General features: G+C 37.6%; 1 protein-coding gene across 3 annotated transcripts in view; it reads right to left on the reverse strand.

Annotated features, from left to right (window-relative positions):
- The window catches only part of LOC136864685 (leucine-rich repeat flightless-interacting protein 2), a 337,500-nt gene that overhangs the window by 135,594 nt on the left and 178,337 nt on the right, over positions 1-23,569 (reverse strand). For all 3 annotated transcript variants that reach the window (XM_067142000.2, XM_067141997.2, XM_067141999.2), the window contains one exon: positions 22,370-22,521. In XM_067142000.2, the coding sequence (XP_066998101.1) occupies positions 22,370-22,521 (152 nt within the window). The remainder of the gene's footprint in view (positions 1-22,369; positions 22,522-23,569) is intronic.

Below are 23,569 nucleotides of genomic sequence, written 5' to 3' on the forward strand. Positions count from 1 at the left end.
ATTAGCGTACCAAGAATTAAAGTGACAGTAAATAAGAACGTTGCAAGAGTATTAAAGATTAAAAAGGAGGACAATCCTATTTACGGGGTATGAACCCATTAGCTTATATTTAGTTTACCTTTTTTTGTAAGGTTATTTGTATATCTAGGTGTATGGAGCAGGAATCTCGGTCCTGGTTGTCACTGTCATTTTCACTCTCCACTTCACTGAGTGAACTTAAAACTGCTTACACGTTTGAAACTTGAATTTTCCTTCACCATTTGATCAGTCTCATCACGCGAAAGGTTTCCAAATGAGGTAGACAACATGATGTTGGTTCACATTAGACTCACGCCTATCACTGCCCTCTGCATTTCGTATTTCAATATGCCTCCATAACTTCCGTAAGAAGTAAACCAGCAGTAGTGGCGTTTAGGAAGTAAACACGAAAGTAAAAAATTAACCAATGTCATTTAATTGTCCATAGACTGCATGTAAACCCGACTATGTGTGTTTTTACACTGAAGTATGGCTATGGAAGGGAATCGCCCAGCTTCAGCAGGCACACTTTATTATACTATGGAGGGATAGGGTAAAGCAGAGATTACAGCATTCACTTTGCAAAAGGAACCCTGAAAATATCAAGTCAAATAATTGGAGCAATCATTAAATACAGCAATAAAAGAAACTACAATCGCTGAACTGTGTGTCAATAGTTCCATCATAAAATGAAATTTCCTAAACAAGGAGTTAATTTTGGTTTTCGCCCTAATGATAGTGATACCCAGTCACTTGAACATTGTCTTCTGTGTTTGGGTGTTTGCAGTACCCATTCATAACAATTTTTTAATCTGTAATCATATGATGATTAGGGACAAGTTATTCCAAAGTTTTCAAAAAGTAACAGAGTAAAATTTGTATTACAGAAACTAAATTGTACCTTATGAAATGGCTATGGTATAAATGACATGTTAATACCAATGTAAAATAGTTTGTATCTTTTCCCTACTTATTTATCTGTTTGGAAAAGGAGAGTTTCCTCAGGACGAATAAGCAAGTCAGAATAGTATATCGGTAATAAATTATATAATTGTTTATTCCAACAAACATAATCCACGCCTTCACTTAAGCATGACGGCCACATATTAGATTTTTTTATTAACAATGATAAAATAAACTGGCCAATACTTAATCATCCCAAACAGTGGATGAGTCTGTTGAAGAGTTGCAGTTAACTCTTTCTTGATGGACCCTTAACATGTTGTTGTTGTTTTTGTTTGAGTCATCAGTCCATAGACTGGTTAGATGCAGCTCTCCATGCCACCCTATCCTGTGCTAACCTTTTCATTTCTACGTAAATACTGTATCCTACATCTACTCTAATCTGTTTGTCATATTCATACTTTACCCCTACTGCTCTTACCACCTACACTTCCCTCAGAAACTAACTGAACAAGTCCTGGGTGTCTTAAGATGTGTCCTATCATTTTATCTCTTCTTCCGATCAAATTTAGCCAAAATCCATCTCCTCTCACCAATTTGATTCATTATCTCTTCATTTGTGATTCGATCTATCCATCTCACCTTCAGCATTCTTCTGTAACACCACATTTCAAAAGCTTCTATTCTCTTTCTTTCTGAGCTAGTTATTGTCCACGTTTCACTTGCATATAATGCAATGCTGTAGACGAAAGTCTTCAGAAACATCTTTCTAATTCCTATATTGATGTTTGAATTGAGCAAATTTCTTTTCTTAAGAAAGCTCTTCCTTGCTTGTGCTAGTCTGCATTTTACGTTCTCCTTACTTCTGCCATCGTTAGTTATTTTACTGCTCAAGTAAAAATATTTATGTACTTCCTTTAAGACTTCATTTACTAATCTAATATTTCCTGCATCACCTGCCTTTGTTCGACTGCACTCCATTACTTTTGTTTTGGACTTATTTACTTTCACTTTTCACTCTTTACCCAAGACTCCGTCCATACCATTCAGCAACTTCTCGAGCTCTTCTGCACTCCCAGACAAAACAATATCATCGGCAAATCTGAGGGTTTTGATTTCCTCTCCTTGGACTGTGATTCCCTTTCCAAATTCCTCTTTGATTTCCTTTACTGTCTGTTCTAGGTAAATACTGAAAAGGAGCAGGGACAAACTACAGCCCTGCCTCACTCCTTTCTGGATTGTAGCTTCTTTTTCAAAGCTCTTGATTCTTATCACTGCAGACTGATTTGTATACAGATTGTAGATAATTCTCTGTTCTCAGTACCGGATCCCAATCGCCTTCAGAATCTCAAATAGTTTGGTCCAATCAACGTGATCGAATGCTTTTTCTGGATCTATGAATGCCATGTACATGGGCTTGTCCTTAATTCGATCCTCTAAGTTCAGACGTAAAGTCAGGATTGCTTCATGTGTTCCGACATTTCTTCTGAAGTCAAACTGATCCTCTCCCAACCAAGCTTCAACTTGTCGTTCCATTCTTCTAATAATAATGTGTGTTAAAATTTTGCAGGCATGATATACTAAACTAATGGTGCAGTAGTTTTCGCACTTGCCAGCACCGGCTTTCTTGGGAATAGGTATAACATTCTGGCAAAAATCGGATGGCACTTCTCCTGTCTCATACATCTTACACACTACATAGAACCACCTTTCCATGCTTGTATCTCCTAAGCCAGTCAGTAATTCTGAGGGAATATCATCCATTCAAGGTGCCCTGTTCCCATTTAGGTCTCTCAGAACTCTGTCGAACCCTGACCTCAAAATTGGGTCTCCCATTTCATCAGCATCAACAGCCTCTTGTCCCAGAACCAAATCATCTACGTCTTTACCTTGATACAACTGTTGTATATGTTCCTACCATATTTCTGCTTTGTCTTCATTCCTTAGAAGTGGTTCTCCATATTAGTGATGGGCACTATCGAATGTGCACTATCGAAATATTCGATAGTTTCATACTATCGAAATATTCGATTGTTTTAAACGGTATTCGAATGATTCATTCGCTTTTCGAAAAGCGAATGCAGCTGTTCCCTCCCGCATCCCTTCACTCGAAAAGCGAATGAATTTACGACTTCTACCGATTGGCAGCCGATTCAGTTCGTATGATATCGGAAGAATTCTTTCTCACTCTTTCTAACACCCAAACACATGATATCTGTGAGGAAACGGCGGGATTTAAGAACCAATTGAAATGCATTCTAATCATAACACTGCACATTAACCAATTGAAATGTATTATTACTCAAAACAATGCGCACATCCTGATTATACCCCTTATTCATAGTTGCAAATGAATGTCTTGCGCCGTTTCAGTGAATAGGTCTTTGCAAAATATTGATTATTAATAAGAGTGCACTTTAAAATAAATAGTTTTTACGTACTTCGTTTTCTAGTTTTCTTACTTTATATTCAATTTTATAGTTTTTTCTTAGTTTTATAGTTTTTCTTCGTTTTCTTACTTTATACTCAGTTTTATAGTTTTTTCTTAGTTTTATAGTTTTTCTTCGTTTTCTTACTTTATACTCAGTTTTATAGTTTTTCCTTAGCTTTATAGTTTTTCTTCGTTTTTTTACATAGTCTTAAGTGCTAAAATAAAAATACAACATGAACAGAAAAAATAGATCTTTAGTGTGGGACCATTTTGAGAAAAGAACTCCGGGCACAGCATTATGTTTACTGTGTAAAAGTGAATTTAAGTATAAAAATAACACTTCAAACTTGAGAGATCATCTGAAGCGCAAACATGTAAGTGTATTCAGAAGTGAACGAGAAGGAGCAAGAGATCCAGATGATCAACTCAGTGCAACTCCTAGTCACAGTACAAGGACAGAACCTGTTCCCTGTGCTCCAGTAATTCCATCTTCTTCAGCAGGATTAACAGGCATGATTAGAAGAGTTCCTGCTCTTCAATTAACACTTGCTGGAAGTGTTCAGTCAAGAGAACTGTCTGAAGAAAAGCTAAATAGAATTAATATGGCATTATCTGAAATGATTGCAACAGATTTGCAACCATTATCTGTAGTCGACAACAAAGGGTTTAAGAAATTAATTAAGGAATTGGAACCCAGATATTCACTTCCAAGTCGTAGAGTTTTGAGTCGTTCACTACTTCCAGACCTCTACCAGAACATCCAACAGTCTGTTCAAGATGAACTTAATACAGCACGTTATGTGTCTGCAACAACTGATATCTGGACGTCTTCAAGTAACACTTCACACATGACAGTAACAGCTCATTTTATTAATAATGAATATGATCTGAAATGTTATGTTTTGTCTACAGTACAGCTCACAACCAACCATACTGGCACTTACTTAGCAGCTGTTCTTAGAGCTATATTTGAGCAGTGGAATATAATGTCTAAGTTGGTGGCAGTGGTGACTGATGGTGGAGCCAATATCAAATCCGCTGTCAGCATTCTAGGACTGTCTCATCTACCTTGTGTAGCACATCTGTTTAATTTAGTTATCCAGCATGCATTGACAGATACTCAGGAACTAGATAGTGTCCTTCAAGCAAGCAGGGCAATAGTATCTTATTTTAAATCTAGTGTTCTTGCTTCTGACAAACTCAAATCAGTTCAACTTCAAATGGGACAGACTGATTTGAAAGTAAAGAAAGATGTAATAACAAGGTGGAACTCTGTCTATTACATGCTTCAGAGGCTGCTTCAAATCAAAGAGGCTTTATCTGCAGCATTGGTATCATTGCCAGGTAGTCCAATGGCATTAACAACAGATCAGTGGAAAGTAATTGAAGACTGTGTCTTGCTATTGAAACCTATGGAACTTATGACTACAGAATTGTCTGGCCAAAAGTACCCAACCCTATCCTCGATCATCCCTTTAGTAAGAGGGATCCAAATAAGCATTACAGGGAAAACTGCAAGTACGGCTATCGGCAGATCCCTACAAGAAACATTACTGTTTGAAATAAATAAAAGGTTGGGGAAAGTTGAGAAAATGGATCTACCGTCTGCTGCCACAATGTTAGATCCCCGTTTCAAGAAAGCAGGATTTGGAGTAGACAGTAACGCAGAAAATGCAAAAAAATTTATAACAGATGATTTAGCTGCTCTCTTCCAATCAAGAATGAGAATGAATACCCAGTGCCCTACTGACCAAGACATTCAAGATAATGTTGCAACAGATGTGTATCCTGATGACAATGAATGTCTCCTTGGTTATTTGGATGCTAAAGTAGCAGATCATATGAAAAATGAGAATCCAGTGAGTAATGCCATTATCATGTTTAGGCAGTATCTTGACCAACCATATGAGGACAGAAGAAAATCCCCACTTGCTTTCTGGAAGAGTAAGAAGTTGGTGATGGAAGAACTCAGCAGATTAGCTGAGAAGTATTTGTGTATTCCTGCAACTTCTGTCCCATCTGAAAGGGTATTTTCAAAAGCAGGCCAGATCATGAGTGAGAGGAGGAACAGGCTAAAAGGGAAGAATCTGGATATGTTGCTATTTCTAAACATGAATTTGTAAATGTGACAAAGAGAGACACCCTCAAGAGGTAGGCAGCTGTCCTTTATAAAGGACACCAAAAACATTCAGCCTGTCAAAACATTAGTAAAACTGATGTTATATTTTTAATATTAATATGTTTGCTGTAATGTATAGCAGTAATTAATATTCTTTCTTTTCAAGGGTAGCTATCCAGTGATGATCCCTTTTCATTTTTATTAATTCGTTGATGTGTAGATGATTGTGTACATAATAGGAAGAATAATTAAGTATTGGAATAATTTACCAAGGGAGATGTTCAATAAATTTCCAAATAATTTAAATTTAAGATAGACGAGGCTAACAACTAACTGGAAATCTGCCCCCTGAAAGAAAACACTAAATTCAAATCATTGGTGATTGATTGATTTTTGATATTTCTGAATGTATCTATAGATATAAACATGACTTCTTAGGTATATTTGTGTCTTCGTAATATCCATAGATATACCTGATTTTCTAGTTTGGTTGTGTGAATTGTGATAAAGTAGGCCTACAAAAAATACAGCAATTAGTTGACATTGTACTTTAAGGAGGCTACTGTTAGGTACATTTAAAAATGTAGATATTACTCCCAAATGTAATTACTGTATATAATGTACAGGTACTTGATTTTATATTTTATTTTCAGTTGGCCATGTGAATTGTGATAAAATAGGCCTACAGAAAATAGAGCAATAACTTAACATTGTACTTAAAAGTGGCTACTGTTAGGTACACTTAAAAATATAGGCATTATTTTTCCAAATATATGTAATAACTGTTTACAATGCACATGTACCTAATTTTCTACTTTATTTAGAGATGGTCTAGTAAATTCTCATAAAGTAGACGTACAAAAAGTGCAGCAATATCATTGTACTTCAAAGTGTTCGCTGTTACCTTTAAACATGTAAATGTTGTTGTTGTTGTAACCTATGGTTTTATTGGGAAGTAATTCCAATACAAAACTGATATCTCTAAACAACAGTAATATACAAATAACATTAATAATGTACAGATGTATTAGGAAACAGACTCTTGTTTCATCTTGTTCTTGGCCAACCAGTATAGGGCTGGGTTGGGTTGAGTCCTGTGTTCTGCAGTAGGTGTTTCGAGTCCATCATTGACCCAGTAATTTTGCAGATGGTACACTTTTCTGTCGGGTAAATTTTGATTCTAGCTAGATGGGCAGCTAAGCAGTCACATCCTGCTTCCAATCTGAAGATCGCCACTGCTTCTTTCCTCAGCTTGCTTTTATTTTTGTCCGAGAGGTCATTTATTTTTTTCCATTTCTTCATTGCAGTAAGTTGGGTAGTTTCTTTCTTCCAATTTTCAAGGTTTTTATTTGTGATTATCATCTTGATTGAGTTAGCTGCCAGAGGTTTGTTCTCATCTAGGTACCAGTGCCTTTTCTTGCTAGTTTATCTGTCACTTCATTGCCTTCTACCTCTACATGTGTGGGGATCCATTGTAAAGTGATGTTTCACTTTAAAGTTTTTAATTTTGTTAGTAGGTATTTAATGTCATGAATTCTTGATGAATGGGTTTTGATATTTGAGGATACTGCTTGTATGGCAGCTAGAGAATCTGTGAGTAGGACTGCTTTTTCAAATTGACTCTATAAATTAGATGTTGTAGGTCAAGACAAATGGCTTCTATTTCTCCATCGAAGTTGGTGTAAATATTACTTCCAAATATATGTTATTACTGTGCACAATGTAAAGGTATTTGATTTTATACTTTATTTTCAGTTGGTCATGTGAGTTTTGATAAAGTAGGCATATGGAAAATAGAGCAATAAGTTAATATTGTACTTAAAAGTTGCTACCAGTACTGATAGGTACACTTAAAAATGTAATTTTTTCCAGATATATGTAATAACTGTGTACAATGCCCAGGTACTTAATTTTCTACTTTATTATCAGATGGTTATGTAAATTATCATAAAGTAGGCCTACAGGAAGTGCAGCAATATCATTGTACTTTAAAGTGTCCACTGTTACCTTTAAATATTACCTCCAAATATATGCAATTACTGTGTATAATGTAAAGGTACTTGATTTTATACTTTATTTTCAGTTGTTTATGTGAACTGTGATGAAGTAAGCCTACAGAAAATAGTGCAATGACATTTCAAAGTGGCTACTGTTAGGTAATACCAATATAAATGGTCCATTATTGGACATGATAAATTTTCCAGCTAACTCATTCCTGGTTGCCAGTGTTTCGTTCCAGTGTACTAAGTTGGGCTCATCAGTCGGTAAATAGCACACCCACCATGACGCATGGCCAGTGCATACCGTGGAGGCCACTGCGTAGGCTACTTGGAGCCACTGGCAGTACCAGTGCACTATGAGAGACTGTCTCATTACCAAAAATTGATCTCTGCCTGGCCATCAGATGATATAGATGTTGATTCCCATAGGGAATCTGGAATATTTGTCCTGAATGAGTAAATTTAATAATACCAATATAAATGGTCTGTTATTGGACATTATAAATTTTCCAGCTAACTCATTCCTGGTTGCCAGCATTTCGCCCCAGTGTGCTACGTTGGGCTCATCAGTTGGTAAATAGCACACCCACCAAGACGCATGGCTAGTGCATACCATGGAGGCCAGTGCGTAGCCATATGGCCAGGCAGGCATCAATTTTTCGTAATGAGACAGTCTCTCATAGTGCATTGGCACTGCCGGTGGCTCCAAGTAGCCTACGCAGTGGCCTCCACGGTATGCTCTAGCCATGCGTCTTGGTTGGTGTGCTATTTACCAACTGAAGAGCACAACTTAGCACACTGGGGCGAAACGTTGGCAACCAGGAATGAGTTACCTGGAAAATGTACACATTCGGGACAAATATTTCAGGTTCCCTATGGGAATCACTATCTATATCATACTGTTCGGTACACTTAAAAATATAGGTATTACTTCCAAATATAGGCCTATATAATTACTGTGTGGAATGCAAGGATCAAGGGTATAGGTGTTTGGTACGACTTTTAGGCCTATAAAGTAAATATAGTCAGGTTTAGTTACTCATATCATGTCGTTCGTTTCATCTCATTAATTCCTCTGATTAGGTTGACGTTAGGAAGGGCATACGATCCTAAAAACTTGCTACGAAAATTCGTCTCGCTTCATACTCAACCCTATAGAGAAAAGGGATAAGTGTATTGTATTATCATATTATGCAATATTGATAGAAAAGAACTTAATGGCCAGTCATTTGTATCTTGTTAGTTGAGCAGTAGGCCTACCACAAGGTAAACCTGAGTAAATATAATCACTGCTTTCATTTGAATTATTGTCTAGTGTCGTCAACTTCCCTGCTACCGGCATGTCATCATTCCAAATGACGTCATCTTCACTGCCATCTCAACAGCCATGCACAGAGAGCATTCGAGGTCCCATCTTTTTGGAACTTTTAAAAATAGTTTTGTTCCCGACTATAGAGTCCAAACAGTGAGAATCTATTCCCAAATGGTTTCTGGAGAGTGTGTATGTGAAGCAGAAGCAACTCCTTCTGAATAAAGACGTGCTGCAGAAAGCGTGCCAAACCACCAGCTGATAACTAGCGTATGTACTTCCGAATGTAATGCATAGTGATGATTATGATGCTTGTTGTTTAAAGGGCCTAACATCTAGGTCATCGGCCCCTAATGGTACAAAATGAGATGAAATGGAATGACAAATTAAAAGTCCAAAATCCTCCACTGACCAGAAATCAAAATGTGAGGACGAAGAATGAATGGATGGATGGATATGAATTTAAAACAATCAGTGGATCCGACCTGCAATGCCTCACATTCACAAAGACTGATGTAAAACAGTAGTATTAATGACCGTGAGACTGCTTCTATAGCATAACAGTGAATCGATGATGCTTGTAGTCGAAAGGAGTCCAAAAACCAAGTCATCGGCCCCTCATCATGATACTTATCGCTAGGAAAGCAGAACCATGGTAAATGTCATATTGCGGTACTAATCAAAAGTAGTGTAGACTTGCGGTATTCTACACATTATGGTAAGATTCACAGGTAATGAAATTCGCACATGTAAAACAGACCTATGGTGTTTCACACATTGCAGAGCCATTTACAGGCAACGCAAACCTATGGTGTTCATCACGTATGTGTACTAACCACAGGTACCCGCACTACCCCGTGGTGTTCCTCATATAATGGGTACTAATCACAGGCAAGCCAGAACCATGGTGTCACTCACCCATGGTGTCGCTCCTAAAGTGGTGCTAATCACAGGCACTGTAAAAGACTGCAATGCACTCTGTTGCTACTAATCACAAACCTGTTGTGTACCTAACTAATGCATAGTGACCAGAAGCGTTCTTTGCATAACTGTGGCTACTGAAAGCCAAACCCTTATTTTTAAGTATATTTCATGCTTTTTCTCCACCATTTATCATATCAGGATTTACCCAAACAGCTATAAATGAGATAAGAGAGATCGCATTGTTTAGGTTAGGTAGGTACGCTTTAAAGTATCTGAAGAGTGCCAGAAGATCCACGAAGAGAAGATTAAAAATAAATAACAGGTTTTTTTTTTTTTTTTTGGCTAGTGGCTTTACGTCGCACCGACACAGATAGGTCTTATGGCGACGATGGGATGGGAAAGGCCTAGGAGTTGGAAGGAAGCAGCCGTGGCCTTAATTAAGGTACAGCCCCAGCATTTGCCTGGTGTGAAAATGGGAAACCACAGAAAACCATCTTCAGGGCTGCTGATAGTGGGATTCGAACCTACTATCTCCCGGATGCAAGCTTACAGCCGCGCGCCTCTACGCGCACGGCCAACTCGCCCGGTATGAAAATTGTTAAGGGGTGACTTAAAATTATTATTATTATTATTATTATTATTATTATTTGTGAGGTAAGTTTGCGAGTAAAACAATAGTTATGATTGGATTGTTTTTATTGCATTTTAAAACTACTTCTCTAAAAAAAACCTATATTGGCCCGAGTTACGAGATATTATAATACCAATATAAATGGTCTGTTATTGGACATTATAAATTTTCCAGCTAATTCATTCCTGGTTGCCAGCGTTTCGCCCCTGTGTGCTAGGCTGGGCTCATCAGTTGGTACCTAGCACACCCACCAAGATCCATGGCTAGTGCATACCGTGGAAGCCACTGCATAGGCTAATTTTAGCCACCGGCAGTGCCAATGCACTATGACAGACTTTGGCTCATTACCAAAAACTGATGCCTGCTTGGCCATCAGATGATATAGATGTTGATTCCCATAGGGAATCTGAAATTATTATTATTATTATTATTATTATTATTATTATTATTTTTTTTTTTTATTTTTTTTCTCTCCTGGCAACCAGGAATGAGTTAGCTGGAAAATTTATAATGTCCAATAATGGACCATTTATATTGGTATTATAAATTTACTAATTCGGAACAAAATTTAAGAATCCCTATGGAAATCAACATCATCTTACGAGATATTAAACAATCACTTTGTTAATGATCTCGCCTGCTATGTTAATAGCAGCAACCGTGAATATTTCTTAACTGAAGTAAACTCGTTTCCTCATCCCGAGGTGGTGCAGCTCTTTTTAGACAGACCTGCAGTGGAAGGGAGTTGCATGTACCATTTTTACTGCATATCAATCTTCCTGCCATTCATAAATCTCTGGCAATACGATACTGGGAATCAAACTCAGGCTCCCGAGAACGGCAGATAATTGTGCTAACCATTACGCTGGCGGACATTCTTAACTACAAAATACATACACATATAAACGAATGATGCACGCTAGCAATGCGCGGGTCAGACATGAAACTCTTCACCTAGTTGTGCGATGTCATCAGAGCTGCTGCAGGCCTACGCTACAGAGGCGGACAGACACTTCTTAACTATTAAACACAGATGTACTGCACAATTTCGACAAGCGTTTTCATTGCGTGGGTCGTACGGGCGAAACTATTCACAAATTAGTGTGATATCAGAGCTGCAGTAAGGCTTGTACCTGCTTCGAAGCAGAATCATTGTTCTTCTTAGAGGAATTAAGTTGAGGGGCGGGGGTTTGTAGGAGAGATTTATTTTTTTCATTTTCTTCGTCTCGAAAAGCCGGGAGGGGGGGGGCTCCCAATACACGAGGGGGTCTAATACACGAGTAAATATGGTAGTAGCTTTAACTTCATTTTGGACACTTCCACCTAATCAACACTTACAAATTGTGTTATACAACTTCATTCTATCTCATTTACAGTAGAATTAGTTTCGGTCTATTCTTCAGACCATCTTCAGCTACAATGATAAACTTATGAACCAATACATTACAAAGTATAAACAATGAAAAAAATTCTATATCATGAAGTTTACATTCCTTGTCTTGGTGATGTCTTCAAGAATTAAAAAAATACAATTTGAATGTCCATTTTGTAACATTATAAATTCTTTGTTGTACATTCATTTGAAGACACAAATGAGTAGCGCAAAACTTTAATAGTCATTATTAAAATGAGTGTACAATATCGAGTGAAGATTATGGTTTTAAATTGTATTTTAATGAGATATTTCAAATTTGCTGGACAACAACAAAGATTTTATAATGTTACAAAATGGACATTTAAACTGTCTTAAAGAATAAAAGAACACGCATCACTAAGAAAAGGAATGTAAACTTTATAACATAGAATTATCATTGTTTATAGTTTGTAATGTATGGTTATTAAGTTTATCATTGTAGCTGAAGATGATCTGAACAAGAGACCGAAATGGTTCTATTGTAAATGAGACAAAATAAAGTTGTATAACACAATTTGTAAGTGGTGATTAGGTGGAGTGTCCAAAACAAAGTTAAAGCTACTGAAACTGGGAAATCAACATGGAAATCATGAGAATCATAAATTATGACATAAAAAAGATAGTAAAAAAAAAAAGAGAGAATTTAAATTTGATTAAAGTATAATACCAATTTTATGTGGATCACTATCTCATGGTAAATAATGTAAATAATCAACATTTGAATTATTAAAATTACTTTCTTATGAAATGAGTCTTCTTATTTCAGTCACATTTGATGTGTACTTGACTATATTTGCTTAATTATCAATGTAGCTTTTGAGTGTGTTAGTGTGTACAAGGGGTATTAGTTTATTTTTAATTAAATACTAGTTGGGATTGATATGAATGTAAGTGATTGTACCTTTGAACTTATTCACTTGCTTGTGCTTTATGAAATTTTCTATTTGTGTCCCAAATTGTTCTTGACTGTGACCTTAACTTCAACATAATTTCCCCTTGCTTTATTGTTAATTCTAAGTGTGGTTCTCAAGAAGCAAACATAACAAGAGGATACCTGTGTTCAACACGTGTCATAAGCACAACAATCAACACTGTTAAAGGAACGCCACCACTGGATGCTTAAAGTATGGAAACAAGTCGCCTGATCAAATGAATGAAGGTACCAGTTGGCACATGGTGATGGCTGGGAAAAATTCTGTCATCAACCACACAAGGCAATAATAATGGCTTTACCTCCCACTAACTACTTTTTCAGGTTTTGGAGACGCAGAGGCGCTGGATTTTTGTCCCGCAGGAGTTCTTTTACATGCCAGTAAATCTACCGACACGAGGCTATCTTATTTGAGCACCTTCAAATACTTCCGGACTGAGCCAGGATCGTACCTGCCAAGTTGGGGTCAGAAGGCCAGCGCCTCAACTGTCTGAGCCACTCAGCCCGGCACATACAAGGCAATGGATCCCTCTTGCCAGCAGGGTACAGCTCAGGCCGGTGGTAGTCGGATCCTCACATGGGGACTATCACGAGGGATGAAATGGGATCCCTAGTACATCTGACAATGGCCCTCACTGGCGAATGTTACAGGAACCTGCTGGAAAATATGCTCACCCGCATGTTCACCTCCAACACCCTGCAGGTGCCCTGTACCTACGGCAAGACAATGCACCAGCCCATTGTTCCTGAATTGTGGCCGACTGATCTGATGAGTCATACCAATATAGTTGGTCCGTTAAAGGACATTGGTTTGATAAGCATGCCACAAATGTGAAGATGCTTGCCTGGCCCTCGAGGAACCCGATCTCAATCCACTGAGCACATTTGGGATGCTGTCAAGAGGAATATGCATGCCCTGGAACCTGCTCTGACCAATCTTCGTGGAATATGGGAGGCTGTGCAGCGATCATGGATCAGTATGGTTTCTGAACACTTCTGATGTCATTGCCACCGTCATCATGGTGATAGGGTATGCTATATGGCTCTAGCCAGATATCTCTAATTTAAGTGCTCAATAGTGTATGGAACTTTGAAGTTTTCCGGACCGAGTTCGATAGCTGCAGTCGCTTAAGTGCGGCCAGTATCCAGTATTCAGGAGATCGTGGGTTTGAACTCCGCTGTCTGCAGCCCTGAAGATGATTTTCTGTGGTTTTCCATTTTCACACCAGGCAAATGGAGGGGTTGTACCTTAATTAAGGCCACGACCACTTCCTCCACACTCCTAGCCCTTTCCTGTCCAATCGTCGCCGAAAGACCTATCTGTGTCGGTGCGACGTAAAGCCAATAGCAAAAAAAAAGTTTTATGGTCTGTATTGTGATAGTACATATATCACACCCTCACAACACTACATGTAGAAGTGTGAGATGATATTGTCAGTATTTGATTTTTTATTATTATTAATATTATTATTATTATTATTATTATTATTATTATTATTATTATTATTATTATTATTATTGTCAGTATTTCATTTCATTTGTATATTTTGTCATTAATAATTGTAAGCTGGGAGGTCTCCACATATGTAGTATGAGTAATTTGTTTTGAACAACGAGTGAGAAAACATTGCTATATTGGACTCTGGTAATTTGTATGACTCATGCAGCCATCCCAGTGTCTTATGAGATGTACTTCTTATTGTCGGTAAGTTCAATGAATCATGTGAATTGCCCAGAATCACATGAGCTTGTTGATGTTGTACTAGGAAAGTTCTATGACTCATGTGAAACACCACAGAGAGTTTGTTTATGTCTTGGGACCAAGAAGTAGTTCAGGGCATGGTCTTGACAAGAGGATCTACCATGATTGGCTGGCGAGGATCAATCCAGACGTATCATGTGAGAGGAAGGGGAATGCGGATGTCTATAAAGGTTGATCAAACGGCTTGAACCACAGATTGTAGAGGAATGAAGTAGTGCAGACACACGGTACAGGAATGAAGTAGTGCTGATACACGGTACTGGAGTGAGACTGCTGCACTATACTGGACTGGACTTCAAACGTTCGTGGAACGTAGTTTTGTTATGTTCGTGGAAAGTGGCTGATCGACAAATTGTGGAGTGCTTACGCATTAGGTATTGTAGCACTTGTGGCGGCCTGTTATTATATGTTTGGTGAAAGCTATCTCAGACTTTCCATAATTTATGTTCAGGATCGACAAGCGTGTGTTGCTCAAATGTATATATCTTTACAACAAGTGTTAAAATCAGTGAACACAGTATTAAAACGTACAGTATTTGTGTGATATTGTAAGTGCCGATTATGAGAATCGGCAAGTTGTGTTGATACAGAGACAGTGAAGGGTATTTATCTACATATATGTGCATTGTTCAACGGACTATCTGCAAACGGTGGCATAGTTCTCGCTTTCGTTTTCCCACTGTTTTTGTTTGTTGTTGTTGTAAATATGGAGTCTTCCAGCAATCTTTTGTTTGTGTATTATAAGTGTATTTTGGTGTGTTGATGAGGTGCTCATGCACGGATTTGATTGAAAATATAGTCAGATATTTTAGAATCAGTGGAGTAATTGATGTACCTAGGTGCAGTTCCTACCTATTTAGTCATTTTCAGAAGGTTAGGTAAGGCCTGAAGCAGATGTACCAGTACGCAGCATTATGTATACGCCCTGGGATATAAAGAATTATCATGCTCTATCTAAATTCAAGGGATCCATTCTGGTGAACTCTGGCGCCCATACAACGGACATTTCGATTAATTATGTTTATTAATTTTATTACGTTTTTTAGTAATATTTTCCTTATTTATGATATTTAATTATTATTTATTAGTATTCCCAAATTATTACAGTATAAACTAATGCAAAATTAATAAAACTAAAAAACACATATTAACGTCAAAACTAAAAATAGAACTACTTCCACTTAAAAAAAAAAAATCCCACCATGTAGTGCAACCCTGAGTAAGCTATTCTTTCTTTGTTCAGACTGAGCAGCATTCACCTTTTCTACAACACAGAAGATGTAACAATGGAGTGCTTAAAACGACTGACAAAACAGCTCTATCACAAAACAATACTCCTGCAAACATTTTAAAGCATCCTTTACAGAAAGCTGGAGCATGTGTGCTGAACACTTTATACTGAGTGTGATATTATCGAAGACACAAACTGCAGCTGTAACAGAACTTGCATTATCATGAAAAAAAAAAGTCTAAATTTTACCAGCAATGCTCCAGTTTTCACGAACTTTTAAATAAAAGGTCATGTAAAGTTCTTTATGGTGGGACATTCTTCAGTAGCTCCTGTACACAAATTGAAGCTACATGGGCTCCATTTTGCAACGGTGTAGTGTGCAGTCATGGTCTTGCACTTATCGTCCATTTATCTATCATCAAAAACAAAGCAGACTAGTTGCAAAATTTTCCTGACAAATGTTAGCTAACACATTGTTAACTCTTGTAAGAGGTAGGAACAGTGCAAATCTAGAAGGCTGCAACAGAACAAAGCAGTTTCTAAGCACACTCTGATACGATTTTGTTTGAAAACAGCTGTAAAAATATGGTGCATGAAATCGGCAAATAACCCTCAGGTTGTCTCAACATTTGAATCACAATCCCCAGCTAAGGATAGGAAGCCATCTTTTACAGATCTCTTATCTTTTCCATGTTGATCAGGATCCCTTTGTTACGTGCCCCCACTTCAAACCGTGCTCAGATATGGGAGTTATTAAATATTTACAGAATCTGGCCCGAACCACTTCCTGATTTGGAGGTTAGGATCATTTATCATTTGAAGTATAATAGAAAAAGGTCTCTCTTCTGAGTGTGGCATATTTCAGCTCTTTGCCTCCAGGTGATTGGATTCTTGCGGGTGTACTATCTATTGCACCTAAAACACCAGCAAAACTGCAGGTTTCATATGATTCACCGATGATGTATTGACCTCCTCCTATTGAAGGAAATACAAAAAAAAATTCTTATGGATCCTATTGCTGCAGAAACTCTGGTAACAATTCTACTAACTGAAGCTATTTAAATTCTAGCATCATCTCCAAACACGACATGAAAATCTTTGGCCGAGCATCTAAGAAGTGTTTGGGCTTCAAATGCAGTACGAAGACAGTGACAAAGAAATAAGTGATGATGAATTAGAATCATTTGATGGCAATGACTAAGTAAACAATTAAATGGCAGAAAATGTATTTATGCTTTGTGCGCTTCATTAATTTTTTAAAATTTTCTTTCCTGATTTCCCAGGGGTTGGCATACAGTCAAGTGTCAGCTTATAATCAAATAAATATGTTAAGTCTTCAGCCTTGCCCCTTACCTGATCAAAGAGATAGGCTTAAACATCCTACATATTCGGCATTTTACATTCGGGCTCTACGAATGACCTGCATAAACAGAAACGTTTCAGGAAGAAGACGACGATGCGGGCTCTAAAACACTCAAAATTTAATAAAAATCTCACAAAATACAGCGGAAGTTGACATTTTGCAACTGACTACAACTTGTGAAATGGTTTCCAAGTGTGAAGATGTTAACACATTGGAGACCGAACCCGAGTGTGTATTGGGGTGGGGTAACAGTGCAGATTGACCGTGCCCGAGGGTAACTTGGGCCCACGTATTTATTACATTGTCAACACAGCCAGGAGGAGGATCGAGCGGAAACTATATATACCATTTTGTAGAACTTTTATAACAGCTATACCGTGCGCTGGTGTCCTTTGTCATTGTTTTCTCGAACTTATAGGAGCTTATTTTTGCATTTGTTCACTTCTACACTTCATACTTCCAGTTCATGGTTCTAATCCGTATTGAATTGTAATCACAATAATAATTATTAAATTAACGTTGTAATGGTCCACTTTTCAATACTATATATGCAATATTTTGATTTACATTAACTAGGGACTAGCTTTGGCCTGGGCTGGCCATCTTCAGCCTTAATATAAAGCATCTAATAACTAAACAAATGTACATACACACAATTGACATAAAACAAATGAACAAATATATACAATTGACATTAAAAACTGGGATGAAATTGTGAGAACAAACTAGGCTCTAAATTCTTAGCATCTTGAGTATGCTCATCATTGAGACTCTTTCACGCATTAATATTCACAGAACTGTTAGTTCCATTACTGCTCGTCATTGCAATTTAAATTGTAAACCAGGAACTGGTAAATGTTGATCCTGTAGTCAATCACCAAATCTACTTGAGTGGTGTTAGCCGTATGCAAGTCGCTGAACGCCGCTGTAAACAACCACCAGCTGACGTGGAACTGCTAGATGATGTTTCAACCTTCAATCAACGTAATAAAATGAAATGCTCTTGTAGTGCTTGTTAAAATCATGCTGAAATGTTGTTGGACACTGTCAGGACGGCACATAAAGATATGGTTACCGATACATTGTGTGAGGCACACACAACAATAGGTCACACACCACATGCCGCAATGAGAGGTGAACTTCATGGACACCGCAATGAATTCCAAATTTTATACCAGACACAATGTATCTGTTTTAACCACACCTTTATGTGCCGTCCTGACAGTGTCCAACAACATTTCAGCATGATTTTAACAAGCACTACGTGAGCATTTCATTTTATTACGTTGACTGATGTTGAAACACCATCTAGCAGTTCTGCGTCAGCTGGTGGTTGTTTACAGCGGCGTTCAGTGACTTGCATATGGCTAACACCACTCAAGTAGATTTGGTGATTGAGTACAGGATCGACATTTACCAGTTCCCGCTTTACAGTTGAAATTGCAATGATAAGCAGTGATGGAACTAACAGTTCTGTGAATATTAGTGTGTGAAAGAGTCTCGATGATGAGCATACTCAAGATGCTAAGAATTTAGAGCCTAGTTTATTCTCATAATTTCATCCCAGTTTTTAATGTCAAATGTATATATTTGTTCATTTGTTTTATGTCAATTGTGTGTATGTACATCTGTTTAGTTATTAGATGTTTCATATTAAGGCTGAAGATGGCCAGCCCAGGCCGAAACTAGTCCCTTGTTAATGTAAATCAAAATATTGCATATATAGTATTGAAAGGCGGACCATTACAGCATTAGTTTAATAATTATTATTGTACTTCCAGCCCTGCTTCCAGCTGCTCGGGGCGCTCGCTTTCAGCATTTTGTTCACATCGTGCGAAATGTTTAAACTGTGATTTGTTTCTGCTATCGTGAGTGGATAATTGAATGAAAGTGGAATTGTAGAGATGTTAGAAGAGATTTTTGACGACAGTGGTTCAAAAGAAGAGGTAGATGAATCAGATCTAGACCCTGATTTCGAACTACATGTTAGTGATGAAGGTATTTATAATCTTGCCATTAATGCTTTCACGGCCCGTACTTATAGACATGATGCTGTATAGACTTTTGTGCTTATGCTGTGTCAAGAAAATAAGGTGAAATTACCCTTTGAAATTTTTAACGTTATACTAGAATTGGAAATGCTAGGTTCATTCACCACCAGATGGCCCCTAGGACGTGGCACAACGCTAGCGTTGGAAGCGGAAATTTACCGAACCCTCACAATCAGACTAAGCGGTTTGCATAACGTGTTTTGCGTAACATATGATATAGACAAGTGTAAGATATAGACACAAGCCTGGAATGAAACATCTGGCAACGAGGAACGTACGAATTTGGAAAAAACACTGAGACGAAATAACAATAGTGAAGGGGGGTAGGGATGGGAACTACCTACGCAAATTTTTAATGGCTGGCAATCAGGTATTAATTGATAGCCGGTGTCCCTGTTGAAATTGTTAGGATTTCTACGTATTTCCACAGCTTCCCCTAACAATTTCAACAGGGACACCGTCTATCAATGAAGTAATACCTGGTTGCCAGCCATTAAAAATTGACATAGGTAGTTCCTTTCCCTGTCCCCCTTCACTATTGTTATTTCGCCTCGGTGTTTTTTTCCAAATTCGTACGTTCCTCATCGCCAGATGTTTCATTCCAGGCTTGTGTCTATATCTTACACCTGTCTATGTCATATGTTACGAAAAACACGTTATGCAAACCGCTTAGTCTGATTGTGAGGGTTCAGTGAGCTTACGCTTCGAACGCTAGCGTTGTGCCACATCCTGGGGGCCATCTGGTGGTGAATGAACCTACCATTTCCATTTCTAGTATAACGTTCAAAATTTCAAAGGGTCATTGTTTAGGAAGCCTTTCTTGTGGTTAATCAAGATTTCTTCTGAGGACACAGAGCACAGTTTTCCGCAAAACGTTAAGAATTTCACCTTATTTTCTTGACACGGCATAAGCCCAAAAGTCTATACATCATCATGTATTTATAATCTATTCTATCATATTCTATCCAGGTTTGGTTTGTACTTGGCAGTTCATTTAGTTAATGTTTCATGATCTTCAGATAAATTAATAATGTAGTTTTCTTTATTTTAGAACGAAGTGATGCAAGCGATGATAATTCAAAGGCAGGGAATGATTCACATTCGCCGGGTACTTCCAGTGATTAGGATGCAGTTCCTGACATCGCGTCAGCATCAAAAAGGCGTAAATGTTGTGCTTATGGTACCAACACTAGTAGGAAGCCTACAGATACTGAAGAGCCTTATTTTAAAGAACAATCAGATGTGTCTGCTCCACTGGATGCAACATCGACCGCGCTAAATTGTTTCCCAATTTTGGTTCCCGAAACAATGGTGAAAATCTTCAAGTCCGAGACTAACAAGTATGCTGCCTCCATCACTGAAAAACTAAGACGAACAATGAAATTGAAACCGAAAAGTTTGTGGAGCTTATGGCGGCCAGTCAAGTTAGGTGAGATTTACGCATTTCTTGCAGTTGTCATTCATATGTGCGTTTAAAGAAACCAAAACCGAATGACTATTGGTCAAACACTGCATTTCTTTCGACTCCATTTCCATCATCTGTTATGAGCAGAAACCGTTTCAAGGCGATTCTTTCAAACTTCCGTTTGAATGATATCGCAACAAACATTCCTCGTGGGCAGCCAAACCATGATCCATTACATAAAAATCTCCCCTTTCTTTGACAGCCTCGTTCATACATTTTGCTCTTCTTACGCTGCATACTCTAAACTAACAGTTGATGAAGGAATGTGTGGTTTTCGTGGTCAAATTCAATTCAAAGTGTACATGAAAAACAAACCCGAAAAACATGGTATAAAGTTATTTGTTGTTTGCGATGCTTTTTCAGGGTATGTTTTGAGTGATCAGATGACAGCATATTATCCCATTGGAAGAAAGCAACTGAAATGGTTGCAAAAGTTGTTCTTCCATATATTTGTTATGGCAATCACAAATGCATTTTGTATTGTACCAGGAACCTGGGATGTAGGTAACAGAAAAAATTGCCACCTACAATAGTTCATGGTTGAGTTAGGTGAAGCTCCTTTAACAAAATCTGGAACAGATATCCACCAGCAACCAGGATCAAGTACAGTCTCCAACAGATCGCTAGGACGGCATTTTATTGACAGGATTCCTCCAACAGAAAAGAAAGCACAACCAAAGCGCACTTGTAAAGTCTGTGTAGATAAAGGAAAAGGAGAAAATGGGAAAGTAATGAGAAAAGAGACATGCTGGTGGTGTCCAATGTGTTCTGTAGCACTTTGTGCCCTGAATGCTTCAAACTATTCCACACTCAAGCTCATTATGTGTAAGACTTTGTCTGACTTTTTTTGTTGTTGTAAAAGGCATACCATTGGAAAATGTGTATTGTGAAAAGTATTCAACAGATCTTAATGCAACTTTTTAATCTGTACAATAGACATTTTTAATTTTTTGATGATATAAATGTGTTAGAATTGCAACCTACCTACTATTTTATACAATTTTTTAAAAACCTTCAAAATATGGTGGTCTGCCTGCCCATATGCCACTTTAAGACATTGTCTCCAACGTGTTAACTACCTTGGAGTTGGTAAGTTGTCAAAATGGCCCTCCTGAAGGTGGTACACTGCCTCGATTCTGAAGGACCGACTTCTCCAGGATTGTCTCTATACCAAAATTTTCTACACTGCCAAACAAAGTTTGATTGTTGCTTCACCCTTTCCTTTTTACTCTACTGCAAAATTCACCATATACGTGTCTCCCAGGTTGTAAATATGAAATGGTTTCTTTGTAGCTTGCTTGTCATCTGCTGGGCTGGTGGAACAATTTGTGCTTGAATGACAAATGATTACTTACTACAGATGACAACTCATCACATACTACAAAATCAACAATGTTTCAATCTGACTTCTTTGCAAATGTTCACATTCAGCTTGCTTCAGGCTTTCTTTCCATTAGATTTTAAGCTAAAAAGAAATGTAATATAATGATTTTATAAAAGTTAGCTAAGAGTCAGATGATACCATTACCAGAGTTCTTTACACTCTGACTGTGATTATTATCTAACATCAAACAGAAAGACGAAATAGCACAAGATGGTAGCAAACCATGCAGCAATACTTTACTCTACCAAGAATTAAGAAGAAAGGAATGGAGCAAACGAGCAACACTGAACAGGAAGAAGACAAAATTATTACTTCGTTTAACCTGTATGAAGAATTATGTAAATAATTATTTACAGAACACATATCTAGCAATATTCATTAAACAACAAGAACTTCCATTATCAGAGAGCAACTGATACACATGTGACCTTACCCGCACATCTCGGAGACTCACACCTTCCTCCAGGGAATCCTCAGAGCTACGACGGCTGGACTGGTAACTATTTGAGCCTTCCCTACTAAGCAGCATAGCGGACCGAGGGGTCCCCATAGTAGCAGCTACTCGGGTTGTTCGGCTAGCTGGATCTGAAATATTGTTAATACAGTCAGTACGCAAGTTCCAATAAATAACAATTAGGCAAAACTTTGCAGTAGAACCTCAGAATAAAGGAAAATGTTAAGAAGTCATATATAACTGAACTAACTACATTTGGATGTTAGGCAGCTTTTACTAGAAAGTTATTGTATCATTTCAAAATATCAGGAACTCCTTTGCTAAAAGTAAAAAGGTAGCTAAACTGTGTGAAAGTGTATGAAATCAAGAAAATTTTCCAGATCATGAGAGGAAGCAAGTCATTACTGGCACGTAAGCTACATTACAAAAAAACAGATAATCGAGGTGACCTGAACAAACCTGGAAAATGTTCAAGAATATATTCACAATTTCTGTGAGAAAGAATAAATAGGAAATGGAAATTATCATGAGACGTTTAAGGCAAAGCCTTTAAAAAGATTTCATATAATAAATTAACATAGATCTTTCCCATAAAGGTCCTGTAGAGTAAATCAGTTAGCAAGAACCTTGGGTTTAAAGTTTGAGCAGAACCAAGAACTTGAAGAGAAAACCCGCACAGATGAATTATGGTACTGAATGATGAGGAATATACAGTCACTAATGAGTGCATGGTATTGTTTAATTTCCTTGCAGATGTACTTTTCTCAAAAACAAATTGAACGTATAGATACACTGTTTGCTGTGGGTACCCAAAGGGTTTGTGTCTACCTGGAAGGTGAATTATATTTTGAAAATTAAAATTCTTATAAAATATTAAATGCAAGGAACATGCAATACCATGTGCTCATTCTTTTCTTGAGCGACTATACATCACCATGCGACTCTCTCAATGAAACCATACATAAGTCCTGCAGCAAGATTTTACAGGTGATGTAGTGAGAAATATCCATTTTACTTCATCACCATTTGTTACACTGATCCTTAAGCTACATGATGGTAGCATCGACAGCACTATCAGTGCACTGGAAAATCTCTGAAGAGCCCCTCGATACATGTTACGCACTTAACAAATGAATCTGTAAATTCTGTCTAACAGTTAAACTTAAGGCATGTGAAATA

This window comes from Anabrus simplex, chromosome 2, assembly GCF_040414725.1.
Source record: "Anabrus simplex isolate iqAnaSimp1 chromosome 2, ASM4041472v1, whole genome shotgun sequence".
Lineage (NCBI taxonomy): Eukaryota > Metazoa > Arthropoda > Insecta > Orthoptera > Tettigoniidae > Anabrus > Anabrus simplex.